The sequence below is a fragment of the Tachypleus tridentatus genome, chromosome 2, assembly GCF_004210375.1.
Source record: "Tachypleus tridentatus isolate NWPU-2018 chromosome 2, ASM421037v1, whole genome shotgun sequence".
In the NCBI taxonomy this organism is placed as follows: Eukaryota; Metazoa; Arthropoda; class Merostomata; order Xiphosura; family Limulidae; genus Tachypleus; species Tachypleus tridentatus.
Window position 1 is genome coordinate 9181063 of NC_134826.1, and position 22787 is coordinate 9203849.

At 32.7% G+C, this 22787-nt stretch overlaps 2 protein-coding genes across 2 annotated transcripts in view; one reads left to right on the forward strand and one right to left on the reverse strand.

The window, feature by feature from the left end:
* Nucleotides 1-1633, reverse strand: part of LOC143237801 (unconventional myosin-Ie-like) — a 93346-nt gene extending 91713 nt beyond the window's left edge. The window contains 1 exon segment of the mRNA XM_076477408.1: nucleotides 1427-1633. Coding sequence (XP_076333523.1) covers nucleotides 1427-1504 — 78 coding nt within the window. The 5' untranslated portion in view covers nucleotides 1505-1633.
* Nucleotides 1-22787, forward strand: part of LOC143237813 (unconventional myosin-Ie-like) — a 524866-nt gene that overhangs the window by 324765 nt on the left and 177314 nt on the right. The gene's annotated exons all lie outside the window — the stretch shown is intronic.

Genomic DNA, 22787 nt, shown 5'->3' on the forward strand with positions numbered 1-22787 from the left:
GACTGTTAAAAAGAGGTTTTCAGGTTAAAAAATAAAATAAAACGGTAAATACATTCACATTCTGAATATTTTTCTCACATTATTGTACGAGTCTTGTTTCAGGTGACTTGTTAACACTTGAAACTGGTTTTACTCATGTACGAACGTAAAATGAGACTTTTGAACATGTAACACACTTCATACCAAGTTTAAGTTCGGTGCTACAAAGGTTACCTGAAGTCCAGATTAAAAATAAAAGTATTATATACAAACACCGTTACAATTATGGAAAAATTAATTTTCACTATTAGAAAAATAATAAATAAAAATACAACGCTCTTTGCAGTTCCTTTCAACGCTATACAAAAAATAACCGTTATGTTACTTTTATTGTAACGTTAAACTAATCGTTGTGACAACTTCAGGACTATCACTAAAATACGACCCTTTCATTAGTGACTTAAACGAAACGCTGTGACACTTTCGGGACTATCACTAAATTATGATCCTTTCATTAGTGACATAAACGAAACGCTGTGACACTTTCGGGACTATCACTAAATTATTACCCTTTCATTAGTGACTTAAACGAAACGCTGTGACACTTTCGGGACTATCACTAAATTATGATTCTTTCATTAGTGACTTAAACGAAACGCTGTGACACTTTCAGGACTATCACTAAATTATGACCCTTTCATTAGTGACATAAACGAAACGCTGTGACACTTTCGGGACTATCACTAAATTATGATCCTTTCATTAGTGACATAAACGAAACGCTGTGACACTTTCGGGACTATCACTAAATTATTACCCTTTCATTAGTGACTTAAACGAAACGCTGTGACACTTTCGGGACTATCACTAAATTATGATCCTTTCATTAGTGACATAAACGAAACGCTGTGACACTTTCGGGACTATCACTAAATTATGACCCTTTCATTAGTGACTTAAACTAAACGCTGTGACACTTTCAGGACTATCACTAAATTATGATCCTTTCATTAGTGACTTAAACTAAACGCTGTAACACTTTCGGGACTATCACTAAATTATTACCCTTTCATTAGTGACTTAAACGAAACGCTGTGACACTTTCAGGACTATCACTAAATTATGATCCTTTCATTAGTGACATAAACGAAACGCTGTGACACTTTCAGGACTATCACTAAATTATGACCCTTTCATTAGTGACATAAACGAAACGCTGTGACACTTTCGGGACTATCACTAAATTATGATCCTTTCATTAGTGACATAAACGAAACGCTGTGACACTTTCAAAACTACTTAAATTATAAGTTACGTCACTTCTACCGCTACAGTAAAATACATTACATTTTTTACCATGTCAAAAACTACAAAACTGAGTAAACGTAAAGAACAGCCTAAAGTATTCGTTTCTCCAACTTAAAAACAAATGAATGAACTAGATTACCCGCAGAAACCGATGTCTATCTTCCCTCTGTCTGCTTTCTGAAAGACTTCTACCTTTTTTTCCTCTTTTCTTCTTCATTATTGAGAATTACCTCTGACTTAACTGTATCTTACTTTAAACTAACAAGTCTTCCAGTTGGATACAAGTCTCTAGCGACTAAACCTAAATCAGGTCCACAACTAACGATTGAATAAGTAGTTGAACTCTTTTTCTATCAGTCTCACTTTGAGAAGTTCTGCGTTGTATAATGCTGTGGAACTTATCGACCCACAAGTTCTATATTAGTACAAAGAAACGCCTTTATTCCTTCAAACTATACAAACGTTGCACGTACACATACAAGAAAAGTGTTAGAAGTGTGGGCAGTGGTCGGGTGGAGAAGCCGTGCAGCCTACGAAGACAGAGATTCAAGGTTAAATCCAGTTAGGACCTAACATCTCGGTGAGAACAACCTCTCACAGCTGGACATTGGACTGGCAGCGTTGGAAACCTACTTACTTGCTGAAGTGAATGGGTATGCACGTGACTTACGTTTAGAACCAGAAGACGTTATTGAAGCCTTATATGATCACCATTATAGAGCTTTACCGAAAGCTAGGCCTAATTCCATTACTGCCTAAAACAAACTACAGCAAATTTCGTCACCAAGATACCTCATAATAAGATCACATGACGTAGTACATGTAACAATACGTATGAGACTCGTGTGATATTAATAAGCGTTCAAGTATAATCAAGAGATTTTTTTTTTTTTTTACGGAAGAGTGACTTTAAATTCAGATAACCTTGCATGGAGAACAATCCCCCCTATATTCAACTTCAATAACATTTCACGGCCGCCACCTCAAAGTTGCACGCCTAATTCTTTAACGGGTACTCTTAGACTTACAACTCCTAAGGTTCATATACCCCAAAGAACATTGAACTACCACTTCCGCTTACAAGAAGCACCTCCAGATATTACCGATGATACCATGAATTTAACCCTGAGAAACATAACACAGTCTTTTGAGATTTGACCTATTACGAATTCAGTACTGTTACTTCATAATTATGATACTTGCAAATAATTGTAATAATATTAATTATTCTTCAGACTACATACAGTAATTACAAGTTTATTTATTTATTTCAAAATTTCGGTTTTGGTTCTAACATGATAACGTAGTATATGATGTTTTAATCTATTGAGTAAAGATACAAGACAACCTAGTGGCTTGGTGTATTACGTGGAGGTATAGAACAACCTGGTGTCTTAATCAGTTAAGCAGAGGTACAGCACAACCTAGTGTCTTGGTGCATCAAACATATATATAAAAATGTGATGTCTTGATTTGTTAACTAGAGGTATAGGACAACCTGGTGTCTTGGTGTATTAAACAGATATATAAAAATGTGATGTCTTGATTTGTTAACTAGAGGTATAGGACAACCTGATGTCTTGGTGTATTAAACAGATATATAAAAATGTGATGTCTTGATTTGTTAAGTAGAGGTACAGGACAACCTGGTGTCTTGGTGTATTAAACAGATACATAAAAATGTGATGTCTTGATCTGTTAACTAGAGGTATAGGACAACCTGATGTCTTGGTGTATTAAACAGATATATAAAAATGTGATGTCTTGATTTGTTAAGTAGATGTACAGGACAATCTGGTGTCTTGGTGTATTAAACAGATATATAAAAATGTGATGTCTTGATTTGTTAACTAGAGGTACAGGACAACCTGGTGTCTTGGTGTATTAAACAGATATATAAAAATGTGATGTCTTGATTTGTTAACTAGAGGTATAGGACAACCTGATGTCTTGGTGTATTAAACAGATATATACAAATTTAATGTCTTGATTTGTTAACTAGAGGTATAGGACAACCTGGTGTCTTGGTGTATCAAACATATATATAAAAATGTGATGTCTTGATTTGTTAACTAGAGGTACAGGACAACCTGGTGTCTTGGTGTATCAAACATATATATAAAAAATGTGATGTCTTGATTTGTTAACTAGAGGTATAGGACAACCTGGTGTCTTGGTGTATTAAACATATATATAAAAATGTGATGTCTTGATTTGTTAACTAGAGGTACAGGACAACCTGGTGTCTTGGTGTATCAAACATATATATAAAAATGTGATGTCTTGATTTGTTAACTAGAGGTATAGGACAACCTGGTGTCTTGGTGTATTAAACAGATATATAAAAATGTGATGTCTTGATTTGTTAACTAGAGGTACAGGACAACCTGGTGTCTTGGTGTATTAAACAGATATATAAAAATGTGATGTCTTGATTTGTTAACTAGAGGTATAGGACAACCTGATGTCTTGGTGTATTAAACAGATATATAAAAATGTGATGTCTTGATTTGTTAACTAGAGGTATAGGACAACCTGGTGTCTTGGTGTATCAAACGTATATATAAAAATGTAATGTCTTGATTTGTTAACTAGAGGTATAGGACAACCTGGTGTCTTGGTGTATCAAACATATATATAAAAATGTGATGTCTTGATTTGTTAACTAGAGGTATAGGACAACCTGGTGTCTTGGTGTATTAAACAGATATATAAAAATGTGATGTCTTGATTTGTTAACTAGAGGTATAGGACAACCTGATGTCTTGGTGTATTAAACAGATATATAAAAATGTGATGTCTTGATTTGTTAAGTAGAGGTACAGGACAACCTGGTGTCTTGGTGTATTAAACAGATACATAAAAATGTGATGTCTTGATTTGTTAACTAGAGGTATAGGACAACCTGATGTCTTGGTGTATTAAACAGATATATAAAAATGTGATGTCTTGATTTGTTAAGTAGATGTACAGGACAATCTGGTGTCTTGGTGTATTAAACAGATATATAAAAATGTGATGTCTTGATTTGTTAACTAGAGGTACAGGACAACCTGGTGTCTTGGTGTATTAAACAGATATATAAAAATGTGATGTCTTGATTTGTTAACTAGAGGTATAGGACAACCTGATGTCTTGGTGTATTAAACAGATATATACAAATTTAATGTCTTGATTTGTTAACTAGAGGTATAGGACAACCTGGTGTCTTGGTGTATCAAACATATATATAAAAATGTGATGTCTTGATTTGTTAACTAGAGGTACAGGACAACCTGGTGTCTTGGTGTATCAAACATATATATAAAAATGTGATGTCTTGATTTGTTAACTAGAGGTATAGGACAACCTGGTGTCTTGGTGTATCAAACATATATATAAAAATGTGATGTCTTGATTTGTTAACTAGAGGTACAGGACAACCTGGTGTCTTGGTGTATCAAACATATATATAAAAATGTGATGTCTTGATTTGTTAACTAGAGGTATAGGACAACCTGGTGTCTTGGTGTATTAAACAGATATATAAAAATGTGATGTCTTGATTTGTTAACTAGAGGTACAGGACAACCTGGTGTCTTGGTGTATTAAACAGATATATAAAAATGTGATGTCTTGATTTGTTAACTAGAGGTATAGGACAACCTGATGTCTTGGTGTATTAAACAGATATATAAAAATGTGATGTCTTGATTTGTTAACTAGAGGTATAGGACAACCTGGTGTCTTGGTGTATTAAACAGATATATAAAAATGTGATGTCTTGATTTGTTAACTAGAGGTATAGGACAACCTGATGTCTTGGTGTATTAAACAGATATATAAAAATGTGATGTCTTGATTTGTTAACTAGAGGTACAGGACAACCTGGTGTCTTGGTGTATTAAACAGATATATAAAAATGTGATGTCTTGATTTGTTAAGTAGAGGTACAGGACAACCTGGTGTCTTGGTGTATTAAACAGATACATAAAAATGTGATGTCTTGATCTGTTAACTAGAGGTACAGGACAACCTGGTGTCTTGGTGTATCAAACAGATATATAAAAATGTGATGTCTTGATTTGTTAACTAGAGGTACAGGACAACCTGGTGTCTTGGTGTATCAAACAGATATATAAAAATGTGATGTCTTGATATCCAAAGTAGATGAACATGATATAATTTCCCTCCAACAATATATCTTCTGTCTTAGATTTTATTGATAAATTTAGTTTATCATGTTTATATAAACCTAATTTCAGATACTATATATATATAAAGCATTAGTTACATTAAATGATAATACGTGATTCAACTCTGATAACAGATACATTAATATGATACGATCAGTGTATGAATGGTAAGTATAGAACCGTTTACCACATATGATTTCTGATAACAGGTTAGAATAATGTAATGACGTGTTATGAAGTTCGGTGTAAGAACTGTCTGAGGCTGAGAAAATGACTGACCTAACTTTTAGTCAGTTCCTAAGGAGTTAGGTGATTACCGGACAGACTGGCCCTCTGGAGTTTATGGTACCTCCCATGATAAGGAGTGTCTTAATGCTAATTATACAAAAACAGGCGCGAAATCAGACAGTCAAAAGACATCGGTTTAACATAATAAAAGGAGAAGGAGATGTGAGAGCGAAAGAAAGAGACGAATGAACAAACACCATGCTGAATAAAACCTAATTTTCTTATGTGTGTGTGTGTTTTCTTATAGCAAAGCCACATCAGGATGTTTGCTTAGTCCACCAAGCGGAATCGAACCCCTGATTTTAGCGTTGCAAATCTGTAGACTTACCGCTGTACCAGCGTGAAGACGTCTTATGTGTTATTGATACAGAAATAAACAGAAAATGTTTATGTTTAAATGTAGCCCGGATCAATTCCTTGTGGTAATAAATAAACATATAGCTACACAATGGGTAATCTGTGCTCTGCTCACCATGAGTATCAAAACCCGGTTTCTAGCGGGTTGAGTCCGCCGACATACCGCTGTGCCATTGGGGGGTATAAAACCTTAATAAAGATGAAGGAAACAGAAAGTGCTAGTACAGCACGATTAAAACAGGACGGTATACATAAACATTCTATTCTACGAATCTATGGCAAAGTATCCTGTACCTCCAAACTGACTCATATTAAGAATTGAAACCGATGAGTTATGGTCGACAGAACTACAGTTATCACAAGTACATTATGTTTAAAATCAACTTTTTGCACCAACGTTTAGTCAGTAAATACATATTATTACTACTATTTGCTGTTTATTATTGTAGTATTAGATAGGTGTACTGACGACGAATTATACCGGTTTACAAACTTGGGTTCATACGAAGTTTGTCTTGTTTTCCATGTATATAGTTCAGTTTAAGAACTGATTTACAGTAAGCGGATTCCCTTTTTAATAAACTGAAAAATGTTCACTCAATAGTGTCTGAAGGGTAGAGGTCGCTCATACATCCAATCATTCATCTATCGTACGAGTTCCACTTATGAGAAAAACAGTACAAACAACTTAGAGACATAAAAAAAACGTTTCCAACGCTCTCAGAGAGCTGAAAGTTGGCACACAAAAAAACCATCATACAAGATACTTTTCATGAGAACTTAAGGAATTTCAAAACCTTACCTGTGCCGGAAAGAAAACAAACATTCCAGGTTTACCTGGACGAGTATGAACTATGGAAGCGCTTCCTATCTTAAAGAAGAGATCCATGGACGCACTGAAGTAAAAATATGTGCAGCGATTTGCTGCTAGGTGAAATTAGAGGAATAAACCGAAGTGTTGAAGTCAAAGTACTTAAAAAAACAACAGATCAAAAGCACCTTATTTTGTACAGAAGAAAGGAAAGTAGAAAACCAGGTGAATGTATGTTAGTGAAAATGTGGTCTCATAGAAACACGTAAATCTTTGTAGTTCTCCAATCAGAAAACGAACCATCCTCCCCCAAAATGAGAGCGAATCCGATCTCAGATAGCCAAAAACTGTACTCACATTCTCTCTGAGCGTGACTCTGTGAAGTTAAGGTTATATGGTTCGATTCCCGTTAGTGGAAAAAAATAAATTAAAATTGTACTTCTCAGTGGCAGCGCCAAGGGTGCGCTTGGGGTTTGAGCTCCCAAATGAGTCAAGTCCCCTCAGCGCCCCAAATATTGTTATCTAAATATATTCATAAAATATGGCAAACACAATCGTCGTTGTTGCTTAACAATTAATATCAAAGAGACATAGATCTGGAAAACTCAACGTTTCTGCTATATAAACTGTGTCTTTATACTGTATTTCTTTTGATTTGTAGCTTTACTCTTAATGGTATATTAAATGTTCAATCTAAGCTAATCTTGATTTTCTTTATTATTATGTATTATCTTGAGTGGAATTTAGGTTAGCTTCCTCTTTTACATATACGCATATTTTCTGAGTAATAATGAATTATTAATCAGAGTACGAGTTTCCAATGAAAACTGCTTTGAAAACGCAGTTCAAAATAGCACACCTTTCTGAAATGTACCTTGGTATTTACATTATTATAATTTACCATCTATACTTCATATTGATGACATTTTGGGAAGCCCCTTCACAGTTTACCTCAGCCCCAACAACGAAAATATCCTGGTGCCGCCACTGGTACTTCTAACTTTGGAGTAGAGAATACTTTATAAAACCAAAGATCACATACCATTAGCCCAAGGTTGGCGGTGGGTGGTATTGACTACTTCAGTAATTGCTTTTCCTGTACTGTATCTTTTCAAAATTATGGACGGCCAGCAGTGCAAATAGCCCTCGTGTTGCTTTTCGCGAAATTCAGAAAACAAACAAACAACTAGCTAACTAACAAGGCAGCTGTCCTGGAACTTTGCTCGAAATCCAACAAGCTCTTCAGGAAAAGGGTCATCCGTACCAGAAACCCCTCACAAGGTCAACAAGACCACAATGTAACTATCCCATTAAACAGCAGATACATCCTTTAACCGGTCAAGCTATAAAAGTAACTGTTGAGGCTAAAGTTTGCCCATGACCTCAACCGAATTTATCACGTTCCAAAATTAGAACATAGAAAAATTCATAAATTTTGTAAATATGTAATACACACTGTCCTGAAAATATACAGAGCATGTATTTAGGTTGACCATATAATTTTAATAACTGAACTCTGGCACATGATAAAATGCAAATCAATGTTTAAATACAAATAACCAAGTAACAGAAAAACAAATTAACATAAGTACGTGTATACGGCTCGTGTCTGAAGAACTGGACTGTTACATTTCATCAGCCGATAGATAATTATAATTGGCCTATCACAAGCACGCTGAACAATCTCCAAACGTTTGTTCGCCCCTATCGACAGACTACCCACACTATAAAATTTGTGGACTATGACATTTACACTAGGATGACACAAATACATCATATAGTGAGAAATAGCCTTCGATGACCCAGTTTTTATTGTGGAAATATCTGAATCGCCTATTACGTTTAATTTTAAAATGAGTTTAAACGCGTTTTTTGTTTTTTAAATTCAACACAATATATTACACAAATTAATTATTGACTTTGACCAATAAGTGACGCCAACACTTCCATTGTTAATGTTTGGACTAAACGGTTTGATAAACCCATGAATATAATCTTCTGTGGTCACTTGATAAAAACAACACAAATGTTGCCTAATTTGCTGGTTAATTCATGTGAAACGAATAATATTAATGATTCGGTGCTAAAATAAATAAATTGATGTTAATAAGAATCATAAACCCAATTCTGTTGCGTAACGATTTAAATATAACTTTAAAAAAATATTACAGCTTAAATATTAGGTTAAACTTAACCTAGTTTAACTCAAAAGGGTTGATGTAGGTAACTGATGGCCTGCAAAGACCTCGAATACTTTGTCAGCCTTGTGCCAACCGGCTTGATACTCTAGCCCTAAGCGAGAGATTACGTTGGCAGTGGATAAAGTAGAATCAGTGTGGTTGACACGTTATCGCTTACTCTTTTAGATTCACTCGTAGGTTCCTATAATTATAAATATGTAGGTCAAAAGAGACAAACTTCGTTACTGACTTAACGAAACTATAGCCATTGGTCCAATCAGCTCCGTTTCTGCACTGTCATCAAATTTACTTACTTACAAGGGGCCCGGCATGGCCAGGTGGGTTAAGGCGTGCGACTCGTAATCTGAGGGTCGCGGGTTCGCATCCCCGTCGCACCAAATATGCTCGCCTTTTCAGCCGTGGGGACGTTATAAAGTGACGGTCAATCCCACTATTCGTTGGTAAAAGAGTAGCTCAAAAATTGGCGGTGGGTGCTGATGACTAGCTGCTTTCCCTCTAGTCTTACACTGCTAAATTAGGGGCGGCTAGCACAGATAGCCCTTGAGTAGCTTTGCACGAAATTAAAAAAACAACAACAACCAAAACAAATTTACTTACAACACGTTTTGTATCATAAAATAGCATGACAATTTCCTTTAGCTTTAATTTCTAATGAGCTTGTGATCTATGACGGTTAGAAAGTATTATAAATAATTGTTTTCATTATTTAAATTTAGTATCACAGACGGAACAAATAGTTTAGATTTTCCCCTATTGATTACTAATACTGACTCTTTTGTAGTTTGTATCAGACCTTCTTAGAGCATGTAATTATTAATATACAATTAAAAATTTATGGTAACGAATCTAAGGCTTCATCTCTCGCAAGCTCAACACTTGGCTGATAATCTAACCTTCGCACTCAGAACGGAAGTAGACTTTCCCTTAGTTTAGTGCCACATGATGTCACCGGTGAAAAACATCAAATACAAAACATACGGAAGGATGCAGACTTTACAACAAATAAATACATGAAAGGTTTACTATTAGTACTTTTAAAAAATGTTGAAACTGGCTTCTTACCAATCTAAGAACGAGTATATTCAAAATAAACAGCCAGAAATTCAGTACGATAATACTGAAGCTATTTGCCAATCTAAGAATGAAGACACAGTGATTGGCTAATTGGTAAACTATATGGACAGGACATCAAGGTTTCTCAGCAAAACAAATCAGCATATTGTGCCAAATAGTCTGTTAACTGGAGCAATCACAGCACATTAATCAAAGATGTGTTAGTTAAACCCAAGAAAACGACTATTCTATATTTATTAAGATATGATAAAAACTGACGTGGGTATTGCATGGTTTCATTGAAAATGTATCCCACACTTTACATTTTGTTAACAGGCTTAAAAAATGTTCCTCAGAAATGCCCAAACAATGATACACATAATGTCAGTTGTTTTAAACAGCACCTGAATCATTCTTAGGAGAAAGAATTACTCCAGGTTATAACTCTCTTATAAAAGATCTTTAACGCATCTATACTCGAATGGAAAAATACTTACCTGAACAAAAGATATAAACATTGTGCAATAATAAAGTAACGTCTTCCTTCCCCATTGAAAATAATTTCCACAAAGTCCTAGATTTACACTTGGAAACCATGAATATGGTTCCATGCACAGTTAAAAATACTTACCTGTTATAGTTAAAATGTTTAATTTACACCAGTTGATCTACACTCACCCAAGACATAATTAGTCAACCATACAATGTAATCCAAGAGTGACTGTAGTTTTAGTTTTACACAACAAACAGATTGGTCTTGGTTGAATCTTGTTTTGTTCAAACCCAATGGCTCAGAATGAGTTAATTGTTCAAAACTACAAATATGCATCATAAAAACTGGTAAATATATGTTCCATATGCTCTAATTTAAAGGAAAGAATCTAGAGTTTATATTTTGTACTTAATATACTTACTTGAACCTCAGTTTACCCACACATAGATTCATTACAAGACATTTATACATGTTATCACATTATGTTAAATTGGACAAAGAAAATTTATGAACTCCATACTGAGATTTCTTAACAAATTCCTTCTCACAAAAATATAAATGTACATACATCTTATGAATAGTCTTATTTATACATTTAAATTAACAACATTATGAAAAATAATTAAATGTAGCAACATCTTTAAACTACTCACTCCATCTACATTCTGTTTATGTAAAGTGAAATGGTGAGAAAACATCAGGTGGACCCAAGGATGAAACACTAGTACCATTTTTACATTGTACAATGTAATTCTGTTTGGGTTCCATTAAACACTAGTACTGTTTTTACATTGTACAATGTAATTCTGTTTGAGTTCCATTAAACACTAGTACTGTTTTTTACATTGTACAATGTAATTCTGTTTGAGTTCCATTAAACACTAGTACCAGTTTTACATTGTACAATGTAATTCTGTTTGAGTTCCATTAAACATTAGTACTGTTTTTACATTGTACAATGTAATTCTGTTTGAGTTCCATTAAACACTAGTACCAGTTTTACATTGTACAATGTAATTCTGTTTGAGTTCCATTAAACACTAGTACTGTTTTTACATTGTACAATGTAATTCTGTTTGAGTTCCATTAAACACTAGTACTGTTTTTACATTGTACAATGTAATTCTGTTTGAGTTCCATTAAACACTAGTACTGTTTTTACATTGTACAATGTAATTCTGTTTGAGTTCCATTAAACACTAGTACTGTTTTTTACATTGTACAATGTAATTCTGTTTGAGTTCCATTAAACATTAGTACTGTTTTTACATTGTACAATGTACATTCTGTTTGAGTTCCATTAAACATTAGTACTGTTTTTACATTGTACAATGTACATTCTGTTTGAGTTCCATTAAACATTAGTACTGTTTTTACATTGTACAATGTACATTCTGTTTGAGTTCCATTAAACACTAGTACTGTTTTTACATTGTACAATGTAATTCTGTTTGAGTTCCATTAAACACTAGTACTGTTTTTTACATTGTACAATGTAATTCTGTTTGAGTTCCATTAAACATTAGTACTGTTTTTACATTGTACAATGTAATTCTGTTTGAGTTCCATTAAACACTAGTACTGTTTTTTACATTGTACAATGTAATTCTGTTTGAGTTCCATTAAACACTAGTACTGTTTTTACATTGTACAATGTAATTCTGTTTGAGTTCCATTAAACATTAGTACTGTTTTTTACATTGTACAATGTACATTCTGTTTGAGTTCCATTAAACATTAGTACTGTTTTTACATTGTACAATGTACATTCTGTTTGAGTTCCATTAAACACTAGTACTGTTTTTACATTGTACAATGTACATTCTGTTTGAGTTCCATTAAACATTAGTACTGTTTTTACATTGTACAATGTACATTCTGTTTGAGTTCCATTAAACACTAGTACTGTTTTTACATTGTACAATGTAATTCTGTTTGAGTTCCATTAAACATTAGTACTGTTTTTACATTGTACAATGTAATTCTGTTTGAGTTCCATTAAACATTAGTACTGTTTTTTACATTGTACAATGTAATTCTGTTTGAGTTCCATTAAACATTAGTACTGTTTTTACATTGTACAATGTAATTCTGTTTGAGTTCCATTAAACATTAGTACTGTTTTTACATTGTACAATGTAATTCTGTTTGAGTTCCATTAAACATTAGTACTGTTTTTACATTGTACAATGTACATTCTGTTTGAGTTCCATTAAACATTAGTACTGTTTTTACATTGTACAATGTAATTCTGTTTGAGTTCCATTAAATACCAGTACCATTTTTACATTGTACAATGTACATTCTGCTTGAGTTCCATTAAACACTAGTACCATTTTTACATTGTACAATGTACATTCTGTTTGAGTTCCATTAAATACTAGTATCATTTTTACATTGTACAATGTATATTCTGTTAATGATTATTTTGAGGATGTAATACACACAATTTGTAAAATATATAATATTTGAACTACCATAAAAATTAAATCCCATGGTTTCTACAGATCCATTGATATATAGTCTGATAACAAATACATTTTAAAGTAAAGCATTGATTATATATTATTGTTATGTAGAAAACAAAAACCAAAGAGTTTATGATAATATTCAGAGGGCATATCTTCCACAGTTACTCCTTTCACAGAGCAGTACAATCATTATAACAAGATTATCTGTAGTCTGCCAAGTTAACTAGTTTTTTATAAAACTTCCAGGAAAATAAAACTAATGTTTAGTACCATTAAAAACATATCTGTTTTAGGGTATGATTAAAACAGATTGTTAGATGTGTTGTTAGAAGAAAAGCTAAAATTAAGACTTATTGAAAAACTAAATATTTATGATTTGAGGACTAAGACATGCTGGCCTATGCACTTGGGCATGTTCGCAATGAAGAACAAGCAACACTGAGTTTTATGATTAGAAGTGTTAGAAAGGCTACCTGTCAAGCATTTTATCTCTTGGGGTAGGCACAACATATACACAAAATGAAGGTTATGAAAAGTTACTAATGCACAGTTATTTTAAGATACAGTTAAAAACATTAAAATATTTAGGGAGAGGAGTGTATTTATAGTTCTCTGAAGTCATTTATCAACCACAAAACCTAGCACTTACTTGAAAAAAAAACATTTCATTTGTACATTTACAAACTTATTATAAAAATTATTAAATAAAAAAATTCTAAGCAACTGGGTAAATTATTTTAAATGTAAAGTATATTTCTTTATAAGATATCTTAATAACCTTCAAACATTTACATAACTGTGTCTCCTGACGTTCCTCTCTAAACTGACCAATTTATAATTTCTGAAATCGACTATCCTAATGTTTCATATTGACAGCTTGGTTTTTTTAATGTTCATCTTCATAACTTGTTAATCATATATCACACTTCTGTACTAACTTCACATTTAATATTTTTGTTCTGTTTTCAGGTCAGTTCATATGGTTATTGGGAACCCGAGCAACAAATAAATAAACAATATTTAATTATTTACATGTTTAAATTGTTTGATATACAATAATTCATAGACTATTTACTATCTTTAAATTAATATCACACAGTTTACATTTTTGTGGCATTTCGGTACGTACAACTTGTCTCTAATGTAAACATGATATAATTTACAGTCTACAAACACTACATAAATAAGTTACCTCTAATATCAATAAGGGCTATAGGCCTATATAATTATAAATATAAATAATTAGCAGCCTTACCATCTTGTTCTTCAATTTTCAAAAAATACAGTATATCTTTGATTTACACTGGTATGGTAATCCAACACTATAAGTTATGGTCAGGTATAAATTAAACGATTAACAACTTAATTTAATTATATTTTTTCTAATTTGCTTAGATTAACGTACAGTATAATACTGGTAACGCTAAACTTATAGGTTAACTCCGAGAAGGCAGAATAATTCCTTTCGTCACAAAGTTCAATTTACCGCCACTTAAATTTCTCGTGGTAACTAAAAACCCGTTGGTAAATAAACACGTTCCGGATAAAGTTCGGCGAAGAACCAGGTTCTTTTTTAATTATATTCCTATAACTCTATGATTTAAACTATTCGAGATTATGTTAATGCATATAATATTCCAATAACCGATTTCCTGATAAGACACTATCCATGACTGTAATTTGCCCGGAACTATCATGGTCTGATAACAAACTAACGCGCACATGTGTTGTCATGGGAGAGCTAGTGACTCATGAAGTGACGTAACATTTCCTTTTTCGCTTCAATGTTTCTCTTTACCTAGTTTTTTGGGCTTAGCTTACAAATAATATTACTCTAGTACCACACAATCAAAATATACACGTAATACGTATGTGTGTAAGATTTAAAGTACATTTTTTACTATACTTGTCAATTGTAACATAATTATAAATTTTTCACTAAACAGGAATGTCTTATTCATTGAGGACTGGACAAGAGAGTCGAGCTTGTTATGTTTTAATAGTGATATGATATTCAAAATTCATAACTTCATTGTTTATCACTAATTAAATCTGTTGGGCGTAAGAATATTACTTTAAGACAATAATTGTAAACAAAATACTAATTGAAACAAGTACACATACGTGTAGAGTCAACTATAAACAAAGACTTCATTGTTGTAAGTTACTGTTTTCTAATTGCGTAAGTAAATTCTAGGAAGTAAGTTGAGTACACTCCATTCTTCAAGATAACCTGAGTTTTTATCTTACGTAGTAACCTAGTGCAGTAGTAATAATAACATATATTATGATGTATATATATATATATATATATTAGTGAAAATAAATACATTTTAAAGAAGTTAAATAGTAAAATTACAAGGAAAGACTGCGTTAAAAACAGCAAATCCAAACATTTGACTAATTATATTAGTTTGTTATAAATTTAAAAAAAAATTGCACTTATTGCAAAGATCCGATGGTACAAACTGTAATGTGGGATTATAAAATGTATCCTAGGTTTTGGAGGTTAATGAGGAAGTATGACCCACTTTTATTTCTTCTGTGAGACTGGCGAATGAGGGTTAAGACTAGTGTACGGAGTATCTCCATTGTTGTTCTCTACTTTATTCGTGAAGGTGTTAATACCCATACCAGCCGTTCTGAGATACATTTTTACTTGAAGTGGGTTTCTCGTCATCAAGAAACTAATATATTGAGCGCCATCTATTACAGATAAAATAAAACAAAATATTCATTCTTAATTAATAGGACACCTGTAATATTCATTTTGAATGCCTCTGCGTGGATTTACTGCCTAATCCAGTTTCAGTTTTAATTCAGGTCAAAGTTTAAAATTAATTAATTTGGTGTACAATATTCTAGTTTTGTTTTAAATTCTTTTTTCGTCTTTAAGCGTTTTTATCATGTACATTCAATTTATCTAAAATAATCTTTTTTATCTTCTGTTTTACATTTTCTTTGTCTTTTTATTATCTTCAAAATATACCTTTAGGTAAGAAATTAGAACATTAAAATATAGGTTACAACATTAACTTATTACTCATTTCTACCAAGTACGTGAGGTTTCTAAGTTCTGGTATTACTTTTATGAAGTTTACGCCCTTTACTAAATATTTATATTAAAAAAAAAAAAAACATTAAATATAATTTACAATATTATAATGTTTTAGGGCTAAAATAATTTTGGAAATATATTTTTAATATAAAGTGCTTAATCACACGTAAATATTGTTGAATAAAAGTTTTATTCAAGTGAAAAGGGTCTGTGTTGATTGGAAGTAACGTTAAAAAGAGAGCACCTTTAACAAACCTATCATTTGTATCTTTCCTTAAGTTAGTGTCACAGAAGTTTAATAAATTAAAGAAATAAATAACAGATTCTCTAAAGCATAATTTGAGTTTCGATATCATCAGGGTTATAGTATTTTGTTTGAGATTTTTCATAAGATGTAACTTTAAGCTTATTTATCTTTACTGTGTTGTTTCCATTACAAAAAAAAATACAAAACAACGATTTTTACGCTATCTACGAATAAATTATTGGAAATTAGTTCTTCACGTATGTATACTTTGGAGTTGCTCAAAATTTTAACATATAAAATATTTTTTCTAAAGTATTTATGAATTTAGAAGCACAGCTAAAGAAGCAAAGTGTTTTTCCTAAGAGATTCAATTTTTTTAAAATCGATCGTACAAAAAATAATTAATATTAATCAAAATATACGAGTCAGCAATTTTCAAATTCCCAAGCACATTTACGTAAAACAAGTTAAACTCGGTGTCACGTGATCCATTTTGTAACTTGTCCTTCGTACCACTTTAATTCCAGTTTTAGTTTCAGAGTTTCATTCCTACAACCCAAATGTGTCGAAGTCGCATTAGTTGTCACTTTCCTTGTGAGAGAAGCTGGGAGAATTTCCTAACAATAGGTTTACTTGTTCAACTACTCGATTGTCGAATAAACATGCCGAAAACCTGGATAGCATAAAGAACTAAGTAATTGCGCTTTGATTCGTAATAACGAGAAAACCCATTAGTAGGAAACATATGTGTGTAAAAACGGCTGGTATGGATAGAGAAAACACTATGTAGAGGAGCGAACAACCTGTCGACCTTCTTATTCACAGGTTCTTTGTGAACCTGACGATGACCGAAGAAGGTCGAAACGTTGTTTGCTCCTCTCTTTCTCTTATCCATACCAGCCGTTTTTACACCTATAATTGCGCTTTTTTTTATTATATGTATAAATGTATTTAGTTTTCACCTCGTATTCTAATCTTAAAATAGCCTTAAAATTCGATTTCTTTCAGTGCTTATGACTGGAAAGAAACTTATCTTTGGTATTTTACAGCCATTTGGCTCGGGCCTCAAGCTGAAAAGTGCCACCAACTTTAGACATTTGTTATTTTGTTTTGCATTTGTTAAGTTTCATGAGTTGATTATACGCGCCTCTCAATCAGACTAAAATATGACACACACTCACTCAGCTTAAAGCTGAAATTGTACACACAAATTACGTTTCACTTTTCATTTAGGTTAACGATTGTCTTATTTTGTTTTCACGTATAATGTTTTATTATTATTATAGCCAGGGGGCGTCAAGGGATAGACAGAAGTGACCTAGGCTTCTCTGAGAGGGCCTGATTAGAGTCGTAAAATACAAAGAGGTAATTGGACTGTTGGTAAACAAATATAAAATGTTTATGATGTTGATTGTGTCGTCAACAGTTTTAAGCATAGTGTGGGCTTTCTTATAAGAAAACCACATCAGGCTGTCAGCTATATGTAAACACTTTAAGCGTGCACTTGTGTAATTTTCTCTTTGGAAACAGTGACACAAAGATACACATGAAAAATTAATAGGAAGTTTTTCTCATGGCAAATGTAAAAAAAAACCAAAAAAACGACTTTAATATTGTAGTTTACAATTAATAGTAAGCGATCTTATTGTAAGAACGTGCCAACAAAGGAAAGATGAGACATGTAGGAGGTCTGGAAGTTAGATCACTATTATTTCTTTTTGCCATTAAGCCATGGGTAAATATTTTTCTCTATTAGGATATAAAGATATATATCTTTTGTCAGTAAGTCGAAGGTTAATTTTCCTTTTGTTAGTAAGTTGGAATATTTGAGTTTATTTATGTTTAGTCTCAGGTATAAGCGAACGTATGCAATAAGAATGTCCTTTTAACTGGTATGTGAAAGTAAATAATGTAACAGTAGCTCGTGTTAGTACTAAAAACCGCGTCTTGGACACTTAAAACCAAACTGATGTTCAAATCGAAATGATTTAACTTTTAAAATCCGAAACGGTTTCTTCTTCTAATATTATTGGATATTACCAATTCCATGAACTCAAATAATGCCAGAATACTCTAAATTTAGCACGTTTATAAATTATTAAAACTATTAAAACTCAGCGCCTGCGTATAGTGCCAGCGACACTACGTCCGAACTACGTATGGACCATCCAGATATACACATACACATATTATAAAGCTTTTCGTTGTTGTTCCCATGGCAACAGACAAGCCCGCTGAAAATATTATAAAACCACGCTCATAATATGACACAGGTAAAGACGTAGAGAGGTATTTAGTGATACTGACCACTATGCCTTGTTAAACAGGGGATACTGACAGTGTCTACTAGTAATAGCATGCGGCAGCCAAAATGTTGGGGATCTACTATGTCCTTTTTGCGACGAGCCGGCTTGCAACGTCGCCGTCATTCGGTTCAGGACGCCACGCGCTACGAACTCACGAGTAGTAACTCGTCCGCAAGGAATGGTCGAGGTTCTTTTCAGCCCGGTGGAAGCTGTATAAACGTGTAAGTATTTATCAGGTTGTAGTTTACGTTGTCTAGGGTATTTCCCCAGCTTTCTGTGGCTTGTAAGAGGTGTTTTAACATTCATCTTTTGATTTTTTCTTTGCTAAACTTCATTATGTGATAAAACCGAGGCTGAACCGAACAAGAAATACGTGGTTGTGTGGTATTTTGAGTTCTGGTGAATCGAAAAAATTAGTACAATAAAAATGAAACCAACACAAGTAATTCGTATTTGAATTAGAAGTGTCGCGAGGCTTACACCGTACGCTCATCCTTTGGATATTCTTAAAGAAGCTACAGTTTAAGTTCGTACATTTTGTTGTTTATATTATTGTTTTTGTTTCTTATTCCGTCTACGGAATGACGAAATCTGCAGTAATTAAACAGTAAAGATACGAGCATAAATTAAAATTTATTTGGCGATATTTAGGTCTCCCACAGTTTGTTAGGCTTAACTGATGTTAGGCACGCCACCAAAATCTTTATAAACTAAAATAAAATACCTTTCAAACAGAGGAAGAAATGTAGAGATGACTATTTTAGTTACATTGTTTTTAAACGATTGTTATTAGCCATCCCTACAAATACTTCCTGTTTTTTAAAAAGGTTTTCTGTACCTTTTTTAAAGCTTACTGTTTCAATAGACATACGAAGGTTGTATTTACAACCAAGTTCTAAATGTGGTTACAACTATAATAGTTATTGTTTATCTATCATTGACTGGTAATTCCTGTCTCACCCTGTACTTAAACATGTTAAACGAATACCAGTTTTCTGTAAGAAAGCTAACTTCAAGGGGTAATGATAAAATCGTTTACACTAGAATTATGATTTTTAAATTACCTCTAGTTATTATTAATAATATTTATAAAAGCAGATACTCCATTTAAAACTTTACATCAGTGAAATTGGTTGACACTAATGTTTCGTTTTCAGATTTATCATGTAATAAAAAAGAAACAGAAAGACGAACAAGAAATTCAGATTTTTTTGCTATCATATTGACAGACATCAGAACTTGTGACTCAGTCATTACATAGATACTGTTGTAAATGGAAACACTGTATAGTGTTGTGACGTTTGATGATCTATTGAAGAGATATTTAAACTATCCTTTCAATTAACAATCTGACCATTCTTACATAGGCAGTGCTGCCATCTACCCGATAAACGTTTTATAATTAAGCGTGTACGATAATTTTGGTTAATCGTGCGATTTTTTTCTATCTCGAAGTCTCTCAGAGTATCATTAAAATAACATTGGCATTAGGTAACATATTGTCTTTGGTAGAATCCTAGAATAACTTCTAAACAGTTGTCGACGTGTAATGACTTTTTATTGCGATAAAATTCAGAGACATTTAAGCCAATCTTGTTTTAAAAAGCGAAAACATACCTCAAAATTAAGAAAAAGTTAATAATTCTGTTATTATTATTTTCAATAATTATTTTCAATATTCTAAAAACAATGTAAAAAGTATTAACTTCTTTCTTACGGAGCAAAGCCTCATTGAGCTATAGATATCCAATACACTAACTAAAGCTGTAGATCCAGTACCCAAAGAATGAACTATAGATATCCAATACATTAACTAAAGCTGTAGATCCAGTACCCAAAGAATAAACTATAGATATCCAATACATTAACTAAAGCTGTAGATCCAGTACCCAAAGAATAAACTATAGATATCCAATACATTAACTAAAGCTGTAGATCCAGTACCCAAAGAATGAACTATAGATATCCAATACATTAACAAAAGCTGTAGATCCAGTATCCAAAGAATGAACTATAGATATCCAATACACTAACTAAAGCTGTAGATCCAGTACCCAAAGAATGAACTATAGATATCCAATACATTAACTAAAGCTGTAGATCCAGTACCCAAAGAATAAACTATAGATATCCAATACATTAACTAAAGCTGTAGATCCAGTACCCAAAGAATGAACTATAGATATCCAATACACTAACTAAAGCTGTAGATCCAGTACCCAAGGAATGAACTATAGATATCCAATACATTAACTAAAGCTGTAGATCCAGTACCCAAAGAATGAACTATAGATATCCAATACATTAACAAAGCTGTAGATCCAGTACCCAAAGAATGAACTATAGATATCCAATACATTAACTAAAGCTGTAGATCCAGAACCCGAAGAATGAACTATAGATATCCAATACATTAACTAAAGCTGTAGATCCAGCACCCAAAGAATGAACTATAGATATCCAATACATTAATTAAAGCTGTAGATCCAGTACCCAAAGAATGAACTATAGATATCCAATACATTAACTAAAGCTGTAGATCCAGTACCCAAAGAATGAACTATAGATATCCAATACATTAACTAAAGCTGTAGATCCAGTACCCAAAGAATGAACTATAGATATCCAATACATTAACTAAAGCTGTAGATCCAGTACCCAAAGAATGAACTATAGATATCCAATACACTAACTAAAGCTGTAGATCCAGTACCCAAAGAATGAACTATAGATATCCAATACATTAACTAAAGCTGTAGATCCAGTACCCAAAGAATGAACTATAGATATCCAATACACTAACTAAAGCTGTAGATCCAGTACCGAAAGAATGAACTATAGATATCCAATACATTAACTAAAGCTGTAGATCCAGTACCCAAAGAATGAACTATAGATATCCAATACATTAACTAAAGCTGTAGATCCAGTACCCAAAGAATGAACTATAGATATCCAATACATTAACTAAAGCTGTAGATCCAGTACCCAAAGAATGAACTATAGATATCCAATACATTAACTAAAGCTGTAGATCCAGTACCCAAAGAATGAACTATAGATATCCAATACATTAACTAAAGCTGTAGATCCAGTACCCAAAGAATGAACTATAGATATCCAATACATTAACTAAAGCTGTAGATCCAGTACCCAAAGAATGAACTATAGATATCCAATACATTAACTAAAGCTGTAGATCCAGTACCCAAAGAATGAACTATAGATATCCAATACATTAACTAAAGCTGTAGATCCAGTACCCAAAGAATGAACTATAGATATCCAATACACTAACTAAAGCTGTAGATCCAGTACCCAAAGAATGAACTATAGATATCCAATACATTAACTAAAGCTGTAGATCCAGTACCCAAAGAATGAACTATAGATATCCAATACATTAACTAAAGCTGTAGATCCAGTACCCAAAGAATGAACTATAGATATCCAATACATTAACTAAAGCTGTAGATCCAGAACCCAAAGAATGAACTATAGATATCCAATACATTAACTAAAGCTGTAGATCCAGCACCCAAAGAATGAACTATAGATATCCAATACATTAATTAAAGCTGTAGATCCAGTACCCAAAGAATGAACTATAGATATCCAATACATTAACTAAAGCTGTAGATCCAGTACCCAAAGAATGAACTATAGATATCCAATACATTAACTAAAGCTGTAGATCCAGTACCCAAAGAATGAACTATAGATATCCAATACATTAACTAAAGCTGTAGATCCAGTACCCAAAGAATGAACTATAGATATCCAATACACTAACTAAAGCTGTAGATCCAGTACCCAAAGAATGAACTATAGATATCCAATACATTAACTAAAGCTGTAGATCCAGTACCCAAAGAATGAACTATAGATATCCAATACACTAACTAAAGCTGTAGATCCAGTACCCAAAGAATGAACTATAGATATCCAATACATTAACTAAAGCTGTAGATCCAGTACCCAAAGAATGAACTATAGATATCCAATACATTAACTAAAGCTGTAGATCCAGTACCCAAAGA